This window comes from Mastomys coucha, unplaced genomic scaffold (assembly GCF_008632895.1).
Source record: "Mastomys coucha isolate ucsf_1 unplaced genomic scaffold, UCSF_Mcou_1 pScaffold20, whole genome shotgun sequence".
Lineage (NCBI taxonomy): Eukaryota > Metazoa > Chordata > Mammalia > Rodentia > Muridae > Mastomys > Mastomys coucha.
The window spans coordinates 132,346,275-132,359,987 of NW_022196903.1; the positions used below are offsets into that span (position 1 = coordinate 132,346,275).

Genomic DNA, 13,713 nt, shown 5'->3' on the forward strand with positions numbered 1-13,713 from the left:
GTTATTTATCTCAAGTGTGATTTTATTTGAAACTTGTAAAGCCTACTGCTAGATGTATTTCACATCATAAAAAGCTAACAGCATAAAGGAATTCATAAAGATTTAGAACTATGGAAACATTGACAAGAACTTAAGTTTTGAAGAACATAGGACAGAAACCCAAAAGGCCCAAGTGTATGTACATGTCACTGATGTGGTGTGTCAGTTTGTATAGTAGGTATGTCTGACTAACATGATGAAAAGAATATGCTCAAATCATAATTCCTCTAAAGCAAAATTATCCATTGGCATCAATAAGAAGACATGAAACATCAGGAAAATAAGTTGTTTAAACAAACAAAAAGATCTGCATACATGTTACATGTGTCACAATGTAAACTTTCCTTGAAATGAATTTTGCATAAATACCTTGACAGAGGGAATACATGCTGAGTTTTCAGATAAATTGTGTTTCCATTGTACAACTCTAACTAAAGAAGACAGGCTCAACCTCCAGAGAAGCCGGTGAAAATGGAACCAAAAGATAAACACCCAAGGCATCAAATGGGAATAAACCCAGTATTATGAAATTTGTCTTTCACCCAAGACTAGCAAAGACGTAGCATGTAACAACACATCAGTGCTACAGCTTACAACAGGAGGAAATTAGCTGGCATCAAGTGTCAGCACTTCACTGGTTTCAAAGCTCAGCACACCATGAAACTGAAGAATCAAGAAGAGAGGTGAGTGACTTCTAACAGAAGCACAGATAACATGGACCAAAAAAACCCATCTGAACAAGAGAGTAAGATATTGCTGTTTTATTTCTGCTTCCGTTCTTAAGATCTCACCAGATGTTTATACACACACACACACATACACACACACACACACACACACACACACTCACACACTCACACACACTCACACACACTCTAACAGTTCTTGATAAACAAGAGACATGTCAGTTCATCCGGTGGGGCCGGGGGCTGTAATGAGACTTTCTGTCCATGATGATACACACACACACACACACACACACACACACACACAAATACTTACACACACTCACACACACTCTAACAGTTCTTGATAAACATGAGACATGTCAGCTCATTTGGTGGGGCCGGGGCTGAGATGAAACTTCTGTCTATGATGGAACTTAGGAAAAAATGTTTTTAAACACAATTCCAAAAGAGGACTTGGAAGGGTTACAGTGTAATGATGGAAAATACCATGATCATTTAGGTGGCTAAAATTCTTATTTTTAGGATCTGTAATTTTTATGTGAGGCAGAAAACTGAACCACATAATACATTTTTATAATGTAAATATTCATCAAGACCATTTACAAAATTACTACTTTCAGCATATTTTCAAAAGGAAATTCCTTAATAAATTATGTTTATGCAGTCCAAACACAGCATTAAGATGTATTATTAGTCACTTAATGGAAGCTAATGGTGAGCTTATAAATGAAGTGCTGGCTTACTTTGGTATTTTCTAAGAGCAACCAAAAATAGAATTCTTTCCCAGAATTCTACATATTTATAATGTGCAAAATAAGCAATTCTAGCAATTCTCAAATGTAGTTCTTCTAGATGCCTTTAATCCTAAATATACTTGTAGAGACAAATTGTTTTTTACTCTTTGCTAAGTCAGGTATGTCTAATTTATCCAACTTCCATACTAAAAACAACTCTCATTGAAGTTCAGTGCATTATAAAATGATGAAAGAAACACAAACAAGTAGATAAATAATGTGGAGTATTTGTAATATTTCCAGAGAATTGCTATTTTCCATGAAAATAGCTGAAGTATATAAAACAAGTCAAGGAAAAATCCAGAAAACAAATAGTGTCAATTATATGAATTATATAAATATTCATTCATTACAGATGGGTAACTGCTGAATTAAAAATAGACAGCAGTTATAGATACATTTACAAAGGAAAAAAGTCTACAGATAGCTTAAATAATTTTAATAGACATAGCTTCTGTGTACTTGTCTCTCAGGGAGTCTGCTATGAACCACCAGGCAAGGAACATGTCTCTGAAATGTTGCGTTAAAAGACATGATCACCCCTTTATTAAATTGCTCTATACATATTGTATAAACTAAACTAGAATCAATAGTGCTTTTCTATGATAAAAGCAAAATGGAATAATCACAACTATCTGTAAATCTGCAAATGATGTAAAATAATTTGTGAGAGTTATACCAGTATTTTCCAACAGACCATGGATGGAAGCATGTTTATGCATCAAAATATTTCATTATACTAAGATCAAATAAGGCACTCCTATTTTATAAAAATAAAACCCGAAGTAAACTGTCAATAGCCTCAAATGAAGATTGTAGAAAAAGTTTATGTATGAGATATCTCAATCTAGGTAGAAGCTTATTTTCTTTTTAAATTCAGACGATAAAATGTTATTTAAAAAATAATAATGTGCTGCTTCCCGGTCAAATGTTTCCATCTGTTTCCTGTTTAGAAGGCGAAAGTGAGGGGAAGAAGAATGAATACTTTATTTCACACTAAGGCAGACACTAAGCTTCGTTTTGCCTAAATGAGACGGTATTAATAACATCTCTATTTACATTTAGGGCTATAATCACACATCAATATAAATTCAATCTTACAGAAAAACTTACAAGTACCAGGTTTGATCAGTGTGAAATAAAGTTATAGCTAGATTGATGCTCTGTGCACCATTTTATTTTAATTTTCTCTTTAAGAGTTAACATTATTATATTAAAGTATATAAAATTTGCAGTCAGCAGAGCAAGCTTCAATCATTTTAGTTAATTGGCAACTTTGGTGGAACGTAAAGCATCTCTCTTTCCCAGTAGTTTCATTTTAAACAAATCATGCTCGCATATAAAAATAGCAAATTGCATTAAATTTTATATAAGACATTTTACGGCTTCTCATATGGAAACAGCTATAAGCAGCTTTAATGGCATACACCAGAGCAAACAGCTTTGAATCAGCTCTCTGGCAAGGCACCATTCAAAGAGATATGAGATACAGACAGTGTTGGCTTAATGCTTAGAATATACCATCCCAATCTGAATCTACAGGCTTACACACACACACACACACACACACACACACACACACACACACACACACACACAAGACATCCAAAGGATGGAGTGGTAAGATCTGATTTTTTTTCCCCATTAAGTCAGAAAGTAAGGAATTGGGACATTTCTGCACTTCTAAGTATTTAATGTTTACACAAAGTCTTAATTCTAAATCTCTGGTTATCCACCACCTATTCACATTCAACAAGATGAAGAAGTGACAGTACTGACTGCAGTCTCTTAGACATGACTAGTAAACATTGCTATTTCTATTCAACCAATGACAATTCTTAGATATTATCAATTTTAAACTGTAAAATCTAAAGATGCTTTTTGTCTATTGTTATCATAGAGTTGCCTTTAAAAATCTTTTAAAGAATATGTCAATCTGCTGGCCTCATTTTTAACAATTACATATCTTAGTTTTGACACAGAGCTACCTAATGGCAGATTGACCACACATCCTTGCTCTGAAAGGAGAAAGGGCTTTCAAAAGTCATGCTTTTCCTTTCTTTGTGGAACAAGTTCCAGAGGAGGAGGAGTGGTCCTACAAGGAGGTAAATGTTGTCTCCTTGGATATGCACATCTTAAGTTCAGAGCAGAGTAGCAGATCAAAAGACAAGCCAACATGACAGGCCAGTTTCAGGAAGTGAGCAGTCCCTCTTACTCTCGGGACCAAGGATGCAGCACCTGAAACTGTTTTGTTTTTCCTTAAATGGGGCTGACTGTGTCACAAAGGTTAAAAAAAATTATGTTGGGGAAAGACGTGTATCATAAAAATGAATACCATCAGAAAGTATCCTGCTACCTAAATTCATATATTTTCATATCATTTAATACCTCCAGTTCATGATTCAAAGGACTTGCATGGTTTCAATCGGTAACACCACCCTAGCCACATAGAATAAGAACCAAGCCTTCTAAAACTCGTAGTTTAGAATTCCCTGTTTCTTATTTGTTTGTTCATTTGTTTTTTATCTTATAAGGGGAAATGTTAATAGGCTGTTAAGTACAATTGATAAATTGTTTCTGTCTTTTCCAGCTATGGACAATTATCTACTGTAGCATAATACCAGAAGCAATAATTTATAAACCTGGTCGATGATGTTTCCTTTAGCATTTTCTTTCTTAGGTACCTAGTCCCTCAGAGGGACAATCTAAATCTGTAACTTACTTATGATTTGTTTGGTACTGCAATAAAAATCATATAATACTCAAAGTCCCCCAAAAAACTATTTGAGACAGGAATTAAGTGGTTAAATATTGCCTGTGAAAAATACAAAAAAGAACACATGCTGAACAGTGAGGAAAATGGTTTTTGAGGCTCAGCAATTAGACACAGAAAAGTATTTGTTCATTAATCACATTATAAATATTCTTACAATAAAATAAACTACCTTAATAGCTCCAGAGTCTTAATTCTGAAACTTTAATTATGCACTGACTGGTTTATGCATATTTCTACAAATGAGTTTGAAAGCAATGGCTAGGGTCCAAAACACCATTACTTAAAGACGTTCTTCCTTTATTCTTAATTTTGGCTGTTGTTTCAAATTCTACCTTCCACGGAGTGGGACTCTAGTAAGCATTTGTAAATGGCTGTATCCAATCCAAGGCTTTGATCTATGAATAAATTTGGTAATAGGTGCTGACTTAAAATGCAGGTTCACACTGTTTTAATTTCTTAGAGACCCATCTCTATAATGTCATCAAGATCTAAGCTTTTCACATAAGACATACCACATATTTGGCAAATCCTATAACTCATAACACAGCATTTATGCAAACTCCACTTCTCCATTCCCCATTGACACTTTTGAGGTATTTGGTGAAATTGCCCAAGTCACATTAAACACAGCAAACCTTCAGCTTAAATAAGGACTACGCTTGCTGTTAACAACTTAGTATGAAATGTTAACTACCCTTGGGCTGTTAACATAACAACTGGCCATTAATGTGGTAATGACCAATTTCAGAGAAAATTGTTCTTGGAGAAAAGAACATATTGGTGATCAGACCATATTTGAAAGAGTAAGATAAATATATAAATAAGTTAACTGAACTTAAAGCCCAGCAGAAATTAAAAGTTTTATCTCAAAAAAGTAACATGCATTTTGTTATTTAAGGAAAGATGAAGACTTCAGAAACAGAAACTGTTTTGATAAATTCCTTTGGATGCAACGTTTCCTCGAGATGGTCAGACATTGGTCTAACATCCTATCCTATTTGCTCTCACAAGGAAAAATAAAATAAAACAAAGCCAATGTTACTTTCTCTGCTGTCCACACATGAAAAATACAAAACTATTTTACCAACAAAACAGGTAAACTCAACATCTGTGATTCAGAAATATCTGAAGCATTCAAGCCCTCACATTATTTACAGTTTCCTTAACGTTTATTTATTTGTTTTACTTATTAAAATGCCTACTCCAGCCCAAACTGTATAACCTCCCTGTTGGCAATCGCAAACCTAAATCCACTTGAAATACTAAAATTGTGCATAAAGTGAGTCAAAGAAGTCAAAAAGCTGTGGGTATTGCTTAGCTCAGACAAAGCAAACCTGGGAAGTAACACGTCAGATCATGAAAAGCAAACACGAAAGCTTTATCTGGAAATGAGGCACTCATTCACAATGAGCACAGGAGACATTCTTATTTCAAAGAAGAAAAGTTCAAAGACTGCAGAGTTCTGAAAGAATCCGTGTTGTAAGTTAACTCTGATTAGTTTGCCACCATAATGAGGGAAGCCCTGGCTCCCGGGAGAGTCACTTTCCATTGTTGGCACCTTGTGTGCTCTTGAGCTCTGGGAAGTGGTAACAAGTGCTTATAATTAGCCAGGAGGCTGTAGGCACCAGCCATAGCAATACCTCCAGGGGAGAGCAGAGTGCGATAAACCACACTGGATTCGCCCTTATGCAACCACCATTAATCAAAAGATATATATGTATTAGGATAAAAATCTGACTTTAAGTAGCTGGATTATAGACTAAGAAAAAAAGGGATCAAATTCCCTGAGAACCAGCCCCCAGCATGGCCAAGATGGTTGCTTAGGGAGTTACTACCAATTGATAAATTTTGTGTCATAAGGAAAACGATTCAAAATAAATAGCTTAATGTCAGGCTAGAAAAAAATGATTAATTGTATCAAATATGAAAGCGCAAATGATGCCATATATCATTTCTCTAATTTGATAGATCCCACCACTTTATTAAGATAAGTAATTTGCAGCTAAGTCAAGTCACAAAGTCCCCTGAAAAGAAAATAGTTTCTCTTCAGGAGCATTTCTGTGTTGACAAAAAGCAGGGTGGCTTTGGACTAACACGAGGCCTGCATAACCATGGATACCCATGCTGTCTTGAAACTCCTCTGGTGTTTGTACTTCGGAGGGTGTCAATGGTTCCCACTAACTTTGCGGTCATTACTTTTCATTCTCCATAAAATCACAAGTGAGTTTGAGACTGCCCAATATTGAAACAATGACTTGAGTGTCAGTAAGTGGAGAGAAAGTGGCTCCGTGTGAGGGGTCCAAAACATTGTAGCAAATGCACTAAGAAACACAAATTAAGAGTTTAGAACTGACTTTCTTTAATGTGTGCGAGACAGGAAAGTTAGCTGAGTCACCGACCAGTCATCCAACTAAAGTTGTACTTATTTAAAAGTACAGAGCTAAAATGATTAGGTAATTACGAAACGGATTCATTTCTCTGTCAGACTCGACTGATTCTACCTCTTGTGCTCTAAAGAAAGAAACAACCTGGATGCTGTTTTCGTTGGAATATCCCTGGCATTAGCTGCCATTTTCAATGTAAGTAATGAACGACTGGTTCTTCTGTCAGAGTACTTGGACAAGCCAAATTAAAACACTTTAGATGTTTTTGTTGGCTGTCCCTTAAGCAAAAGTTTGCTTGATAAAGGCCAGCATTGTGAAGGTTGGCAGTGTAACATCTTTCAAGAATGTCATTTGGTCATTTGGTAGTTACGGAAATCAAACAAACAAGCCCAGAACACAATTACAAAGGTACTGTTAAAGGCATCCAGCCAATAGCCGCATGCAAAGAATAATTCCTACCTCAGGTAGTCTCTGCGACAAAGGATAAGGTTAGCTTTCGTGTACAGGGTGGAGCCCACCTCTCCCAAACGACAGTCGCAGCAGGCACACTTCAGGCAGTCCTCATGCCAGTATTTGTCCAGTGCTTTTAGGAGATACCGGTCCTTGATTTTGCGGTTGCAGCCAGCACAACCTTTCGGCTTGGTATCTGGCTGAACTGAGAGCATTTGTATGCCTGAGGGAAAGAAAGGAGAAAAGAGAGCTGAGATTCCAAGATGGAAGGACAGACAAACAAGTAAAATAGTAAAACGATGCCTCTGCACTCTTCCTTCCTTCCTTCCTTCCTTCTTTGTTTCCTTCCTTCCTTCCTTCCTTCCTTCCTTCCTTCCTTCCTTCCTTCCTTCCTTTTTGAGGGATGTACTAAAATCAAGCCACGTTTTGGATTTTATAAAAGCCACATGAAAACCATGATGAGCTCATTCACAGGAAGCAGCAGCGGTGGTAAACTGATGTTGTACATTAGACCTTGACAGTGGACAGGGGAGGTCTCCTTCCATCATTTCCATGCTGTCCTGTCCTCCACACAGAATGGTTCCCCTGCTAAGAGCATCTGAACAAGTGGATAGCACCCTAAGAAGCAAGAGACTGAAACTAACTCATAGTTGGCTGATGGGGATCAAAACCGAGCTTTGCCTAACTGGATAAACAATTCATTCACCATGCATTTGATAGAAGCAGCATGGATCTGTAGGGGAAATCAGACCCTTACTTGGAGGTACAGAAGTTTATAGATAAGCACACAGAGCATCTAGCCCAAAGCCTATAAATCCTATACTGCTTACTTACATCCAAGTAACTGCTTCTGTGTCCTTAATATTTCAAAGTTTTCATTGTGTTAAAATAACAAAGTATATCTATTTTCATACACATTAGTCACTGCTTATATTGAAGACTCATCACTTGATTATATAATACATGCTCTAATATAAAACAAGTATGGGATCATGTGATTTATAGCTACAAGCATATATTTATTTTATAAGGGAAGGAAAAAACAATAGAAGACAAAGTTCAAAAAGGTACAAAATTAGGCCCTCATCCATACACAGATATGTACAGAAAGTATACATGCACCATATTAAATAAAGAAACATTTCTTATATTTCAGTGTTGAACTTTCTTCATAAGCAAGGAGTCTGGCTGTCTTCTGAGGCTTTTACAACTTGGTTGAAATATTTTCAATTAACAGAATACTCATTTTTTGAGTTTTTTACATTATTATTCCCCAGGTGTCAAAAAAGAAAGGAATGCTGGCCAACTATCAAAAGTTCATCTTCATCAAATGATGGATTTGAGTCACTATAGAGTACTGCAGAAATCATCATGTCCCCTGTATTACAATCGATAACACAGAGAGCCACAGAAGCAAAGGGACCCCTTGAAAGCTGAAAGACAGTAGTGCTGTGCCCCTGACAGTCACCAAGTGGCCCACCTGTACCCCGAGGGTCACACCTGAACACTTCGTTCCCTTTCCTAGCATAAAGTTTTCAACTTGCTTGGACAGAGATCTAACACAGCAAACATGTACGTGTTCAAGAGCGTTTCAGAAGGGAGAAGTGAAGCATTGGTGATTCATATCTCCTCAAGATATATTAACTCTCTCCTTCCTTCCGATAGCAACCCCTCATTACCTACCCTGAAAGAAAACATCGGCAATAACAGAACAACAACCAAAGAAACAAACAAACAAAACAAAGCAAAACACCACCAACAAAAACCACTGACGAAGAGCCTGAAAGCATATCCACAGCCGAGTCTTGTCTTCTAGCTACTAATGTCACAGTAGTAACACGCACTCTTAGATTGTTCTTTAGCTCAGGGAAGAAAATTACTTGTCTGGTAGAGTTGCAGAGGAGGGCATGCAGGGAGGAAAGCAGGGTGGCTGTCCAGTGTGTCTGACACGTGTGGCTGTGGTGTTCCGAGCTGTGGACCATCAGTCAGATTTGTGCAGAACAGGTGGTGGCTCGACAGCCTGGTTTCTGATCCCTTCTCTTTGAAGGAGCCTAGGGCCTAGTGTAGATTAATCATAACCCTTGATAGCTCTGCTAAATCTCACTCTCTAGAACTTCTAACAAATGAAGTTTCTTTGATCAAAACTAGTTATCCTTTTCTAGCAAGGTCCCACAAGGCATGAATCCCATTAATTATGGTGTACAACAGGCCCAGGCACCTCTTAGTCATATACCTAGGGGAAGAAAAGGGATCTTGATTTACTAAAAACAGGCAGGATTTCATGACTGAAAGCATCTATATGTCTGTTAAGGGTAACTACCCTAATTATCTAAGTTTTTTTTTTAATACATTACTAAGCTTAAAAATTAAAAAAAAAATTCTTTTTGGTAGTAAGCTAAACACCATTATTTCCTATACTCATAATATTATTATTAAGTGTAGAGGGTCAGCTACCTTTATTCAAAATGCATTGTAACCAAGACAGCAGATACCAACATTTGGCACAAGGAATAATACTACCCTGCTTGTCTTCACAAAGTGTTTTTGTTGTGTTGACATTTTAATTTAGCACTCAGAGGCCAATTAATAACTGAAACTCTTACATTCTGTTTGGCCTTGTGCATGAAAGGAATCTGATATTTTCTATACCATCCTCATATCTTCTTCTAGAGACTATCTCCCCCCCACACCCTTTCTCTTGCAAATGGATTCTGTTCTATTCCATGCATTTAGAAAAAAAAATGTAGGAAAACAACCACTTGATCGTCACCATGTTGCCAAGCACCTAAAAAGCGGACAGCACTGAGCAGCTTCTGCTCTTGATCCGAAAGAGTCTAGAGAGAGCTATGCGTTCATGGCTAAGAGACACTTCTTAAGTTGCTCATAGCCCATCAGCACCGTAACTAGTTAGTTTTTAGATTGGCATGCAAATTGTTCTAAGAGAAATTCTTATTGCCTCTGAGACCCTGCCATTCTGAGTTATTTGACAGTTTAAGGGAAATCATAGTTTTTTTTTTTAAGACATAAATAATAGCCTGTGCAGTGTGCTGTGCAGAAATAAGTAGAACCGTTTCATTTAAACTCTGGTGAGCTTTTAATTGCCTGGATTGCATTGTGAGAAGGCCTGCCGGTTGATTGCATCTATTATGTTCCCTTGTTCTGTGCCATTCATCCGCACAGTCTTAGCTTCAGTAGTTAACACAACAAAGTAACCACAACTCCACAACACATAGGGGCTTAAAAAATAACTAGAATAACGAAAGATGTGCAGTGTTCGGGCACTGGGGGCTTTTTTTTTTTTTAAACATGTATGTATTATTTAGACTGATCACGCGGAATGAATGGAGAACATTCTTTCCCTTTTCAGAAGATTTATAGAGGACAATTTGGGAGCCGTGGAAGGGGGCTCCATCCAGAAGGGCTTTTGGAAGAGAGGATGCTAAAATTGGGTCCGCAGGTTTCGCAGCTGGGAGCAATGACATAGATTAAAAGAATTTGGCCAACACAGCCTTCCGATTGCCAAGAGTACCAAACAAAAGATTGTCTCTCCTCCTGCCCATCTTCCTCCCACTCATGCACCTCCCCCCCACCCCCCAACCCAGATCGGAAAACTGGATTGGGCCTAAAAGCTTGTTTCTCTCTGTTCACTGGCCCAAAGCACCCTACAGGCTGCAGCCCCCTAAGGGAATACAGTGCAAATAGATGTCCCCAAACCTCCAGTACTGGAGCTGCTTAACTCTGTTCTGCCCCTTCAACTCCCAACCCCCTCCGCGTCCTTCCACCACCCTCCCCTTTTTGAGCAATGGAGCTGGAAACCAATTTGATTCCCTTTTTCTCCAATGCAGCTGCAAGGCTCAGAGATACTGACATTTCCCCACTCTTATCAGTTTAATTACAGTTACCATGGCAGCAAAGTGCTAGTGCTTGGCAAAGGCCAACAAGAGATTTGCAAGACTGGGTTCAATTTTGATGCAGCTCACATGCAAAATAAAAAAAAAAAATAAGAAACATACATACACTCTAACAAAGAATCTCCTTGCGGAGTTTATGATCCAACCTTTCGTGGCTGTGTCTTTGCAGCCACGCAGGGGTGGTTTTGCAAAGAATGTACCAGGATTTGTGGCACCTAGAGAGATTAATTGGTCGAAAGCAGCAGTCTTTAAAAGCAGCAGCAACAATATTATTTCGTACCTTCCTCAGTAGAAGAGCAGGCAGGCTGTGGAGCTAGCCACGAGTGCCTGAGTGCCTAGCGGCTCGAGAAAGTGCATCTGTGATAGAAGGTAACCTTACCAAAACTTTTCTCTTGTTTCTGCATGAGTTGACTGAGGCGTGCCTGAGTCGCCGCAGCAGCTTCGCATGGAGCACCAACCCCGGAGGCAGAGAGCAGAAGAGGGAATCACTTGAATTTGGGGCCCAAGCGTGGATCTGGTGAGCAGCGTACAGGGCCCAGGATCCACTATTGTGAAGCCACTTTGGGAGCTGGGGTCTAGTGTCGAGGGAGGCAGGCAGTGGGGGAAGGGACGAGGGAGCGAGTAAAATGATGGCGAATGACAAAGCCACATGCTTCCCTCACTCTGCCCGTAATCCTAAAATCCCAGCGGCCCCTTTTAGCTTCCTGGTAACAAATGGATTTGATTAAACCGTCACACGCAGTGTTAGCATAGCATATCGTGTTCGGTATGAAAAAGATCATAAATCTGACTTGTGTTTCATAACAGCGATCTGAGTAGCCCCGGTTAAAATGTGCTGAATCTCTCTCTCTCTCCCTCTCCCCCCCTCTCTCTTTCTCTCTCTACCTGTTAAGATGTAGACAGACACTTGGGTACAAGGAACCTAGGTCCATTGAACACTTGTCGCCCATCTCCATGCGCGCGACACAGTCACTTTTGCAACACACAGAAGCAGTGTTTTGATATTAAGGTTGCCTTGGGAGAAGCAGGGGTGTAGACAAAAACAAGATTGTAATTTCAACTCTTTCTTGGAGGAGGCGGGCATACATTTCATCAAGCAGGTGTAGAGAGGTCTGGGAAAATACCCAAGACTGATACCACTTCCCATAGACTGGAAGCAACACCCCGCCCCCAACCTTTACGAACTGTCCCAACCCCTCTTCCCGAGTCAGGGTGTGTGAATGCTGCAGCTCGCAATGAACTTTGTCTATTATGCACTAGACTCCTACTTAAGATGTCGCGCCGCGCTGCAGCCGCGCGCTCCCTCGCTTCCTCCGGCATCCACGTCTTCCGCTCCACATCTATTTCATGTCTCATCACAGAAATAATGGTGCCTCCCACGATCTAAACAAAACCAAACAAACACAAAACCCCCTCTGCAGACCTGCAGCCCGGTGAAAGTTGCAGCGGTGGTGGGGATGGTTCGGGTGCAGCTTCACTTTATGCTTCAGTGGGAGAGGATGGGGGGAAAGAAGAAGAAGAAGAAAAAAAAAAACCACCCAACATCCGCACACGCACGCGCGCACCAGCAGACACACACAGCACAAATAAGCCGACGCGTGTGTACACAGCCTCTCACTTACCTTCTCTATTAAGCGATACAGGGGAGGGTGTTCAGTGAGCACAGCGGCTGCTTGGTAGCGCTTCTCCTTGGGAAAGGTCAAAAAGAAACATTGTTTGAAAAAAAAAGGGGGGGTAGAATCTCTCTCTCTCTCTCTATTTTTTTTTTTTAAGTTTAAAATAATGAGGTCCTCCAGGATCCGCCAAGTACCAGTGTGGACCGCATGCGAGCCACAGGTGTCCTTCTTTTAGGCAACTGCAGTCCGGGGGATGTCTCTCTTGGTCCAGGCTCCTGACAACTTACCCCAGCAGTGTGCGAGGAGCCCGAGCTGAAGGAAGCCCTGGCTCTCAGCCGCAAAATGCAATCCCTTCCCAGCCAGACATAATACAGCCCGAGAAAAGGTCACCCAGTTATTACAGCGCCTCGGAGCCCAGGCAGCGCCTGTCAGAACCACAGTGGAGGCAGCTCCCTTCCGATTTAAGAGTGTTTACCTCTCGCCCCCACCCCTCCCTCTTCTCTCTCTTCCTTCTCTCCCTCCCTCTAGCTGGCTGGCTCCCTTGCTCGCTAGCTTGCTAGTGCCTCTCTCTCTCTCTCTCTCTCTCTCTCTCTCTCTCTCTCTCTCTCTCTCTCTCTCTCTCTCTCTCTCTCTCTCTCTCTCTCTCTCTCTCTCTCTCTCTCCCTCGCTGTGTCTCTGCTATCTGTTCTGCAGCTCAGTCAAGTACAGCCGCCCTCGGAAAGTGCAAAAGCAGCCACTAGACAGATCCAGGCTTTGTTGCTAATTTCCCAGGGTGAAAATTGACAAGCCTGGGAGTGCAGTCAGCACAACCCATTGCATATGCTACTGACAAACGCTGGGGACATTCCCTCCCACCCATCCCCATCACACAGAGAATGTGACCTCTGCAGGACTGGACTCTGGAAGGACCCTACCTCCAGGACTCGCCCACAAGAAGAACTGCGAAAGAGCTCCAGAGAAGGGTAGGGCTTCCTAAAATAAGGGGGGCATTTTGGAGTAGGATAGGGACGATGGCAGCAAATTGTCCTCTAAATCTGTTACTGACAGTGCCAGT

At 40.2% G+C, this 13,713-nt stretch overlaps 1 protein-coding gene and 1 long non-coding RNA gene across 11 annotated transcripts in view; one reads left to right on the forward strand and one right to left on the reverse strand.

Annotated features, from left to right (window-relative positions):
* Positions 1 to 13,713, reverse strand: part of Lmo3 (LIM domain only 3) — a 211,368-nt gene that overhangs the window by 42,690 nt on the left and 154,965 nt on the right. For 2 of the 8 annotated variants that reach the window (XM_031383714.1, XM_031383716.1), the window contains exons 2-3: positions 12,666 to 12,731; positions 7,142 to 7,355 (exon numbers count right to left, since the gene is read on the reverse strand). In XM_031383714.1, coding sequence (XP_031239574.1) covers positions 7,142 to 7,347 — 206 coding nt within the window. In that variant the 5' untranslated portion in view covers positions 7,348 to 7,355; positions 12,666 to 12,731. Of the gene's footprint in view, positions 1 to 7,141; positions 7,356 to 11,323; positions 11,375 to 11,422; positions 11,483 to 12,466; positions 12,600 to 12,665; positions 13,254 to 13,713 lie in introns of those variants that run through there. The other 6 variants (XM_031383715.1, XM_031383712.1, XM_031383713.1 and 3 more) reach the window with 6 other exon arrangements.
* The window catches only part of LOC116099742, a 9,134-nt gene continuing 8,735 nt past the window's right edge, over positions 13,315 to 13,713 (forward strand). For all 3 annotated transcript variants that reach the window (XR_004122364.1, XR_004122362.1, XR_004122363.1), the window contains exon 1: positions 13,315 to 13,621. This is a non-coding gene — a long non-coding RNA (uncharacterized LOC116099742). The remainder of the gene's footprint in view (positions 13,622 to 13,713) is intronic.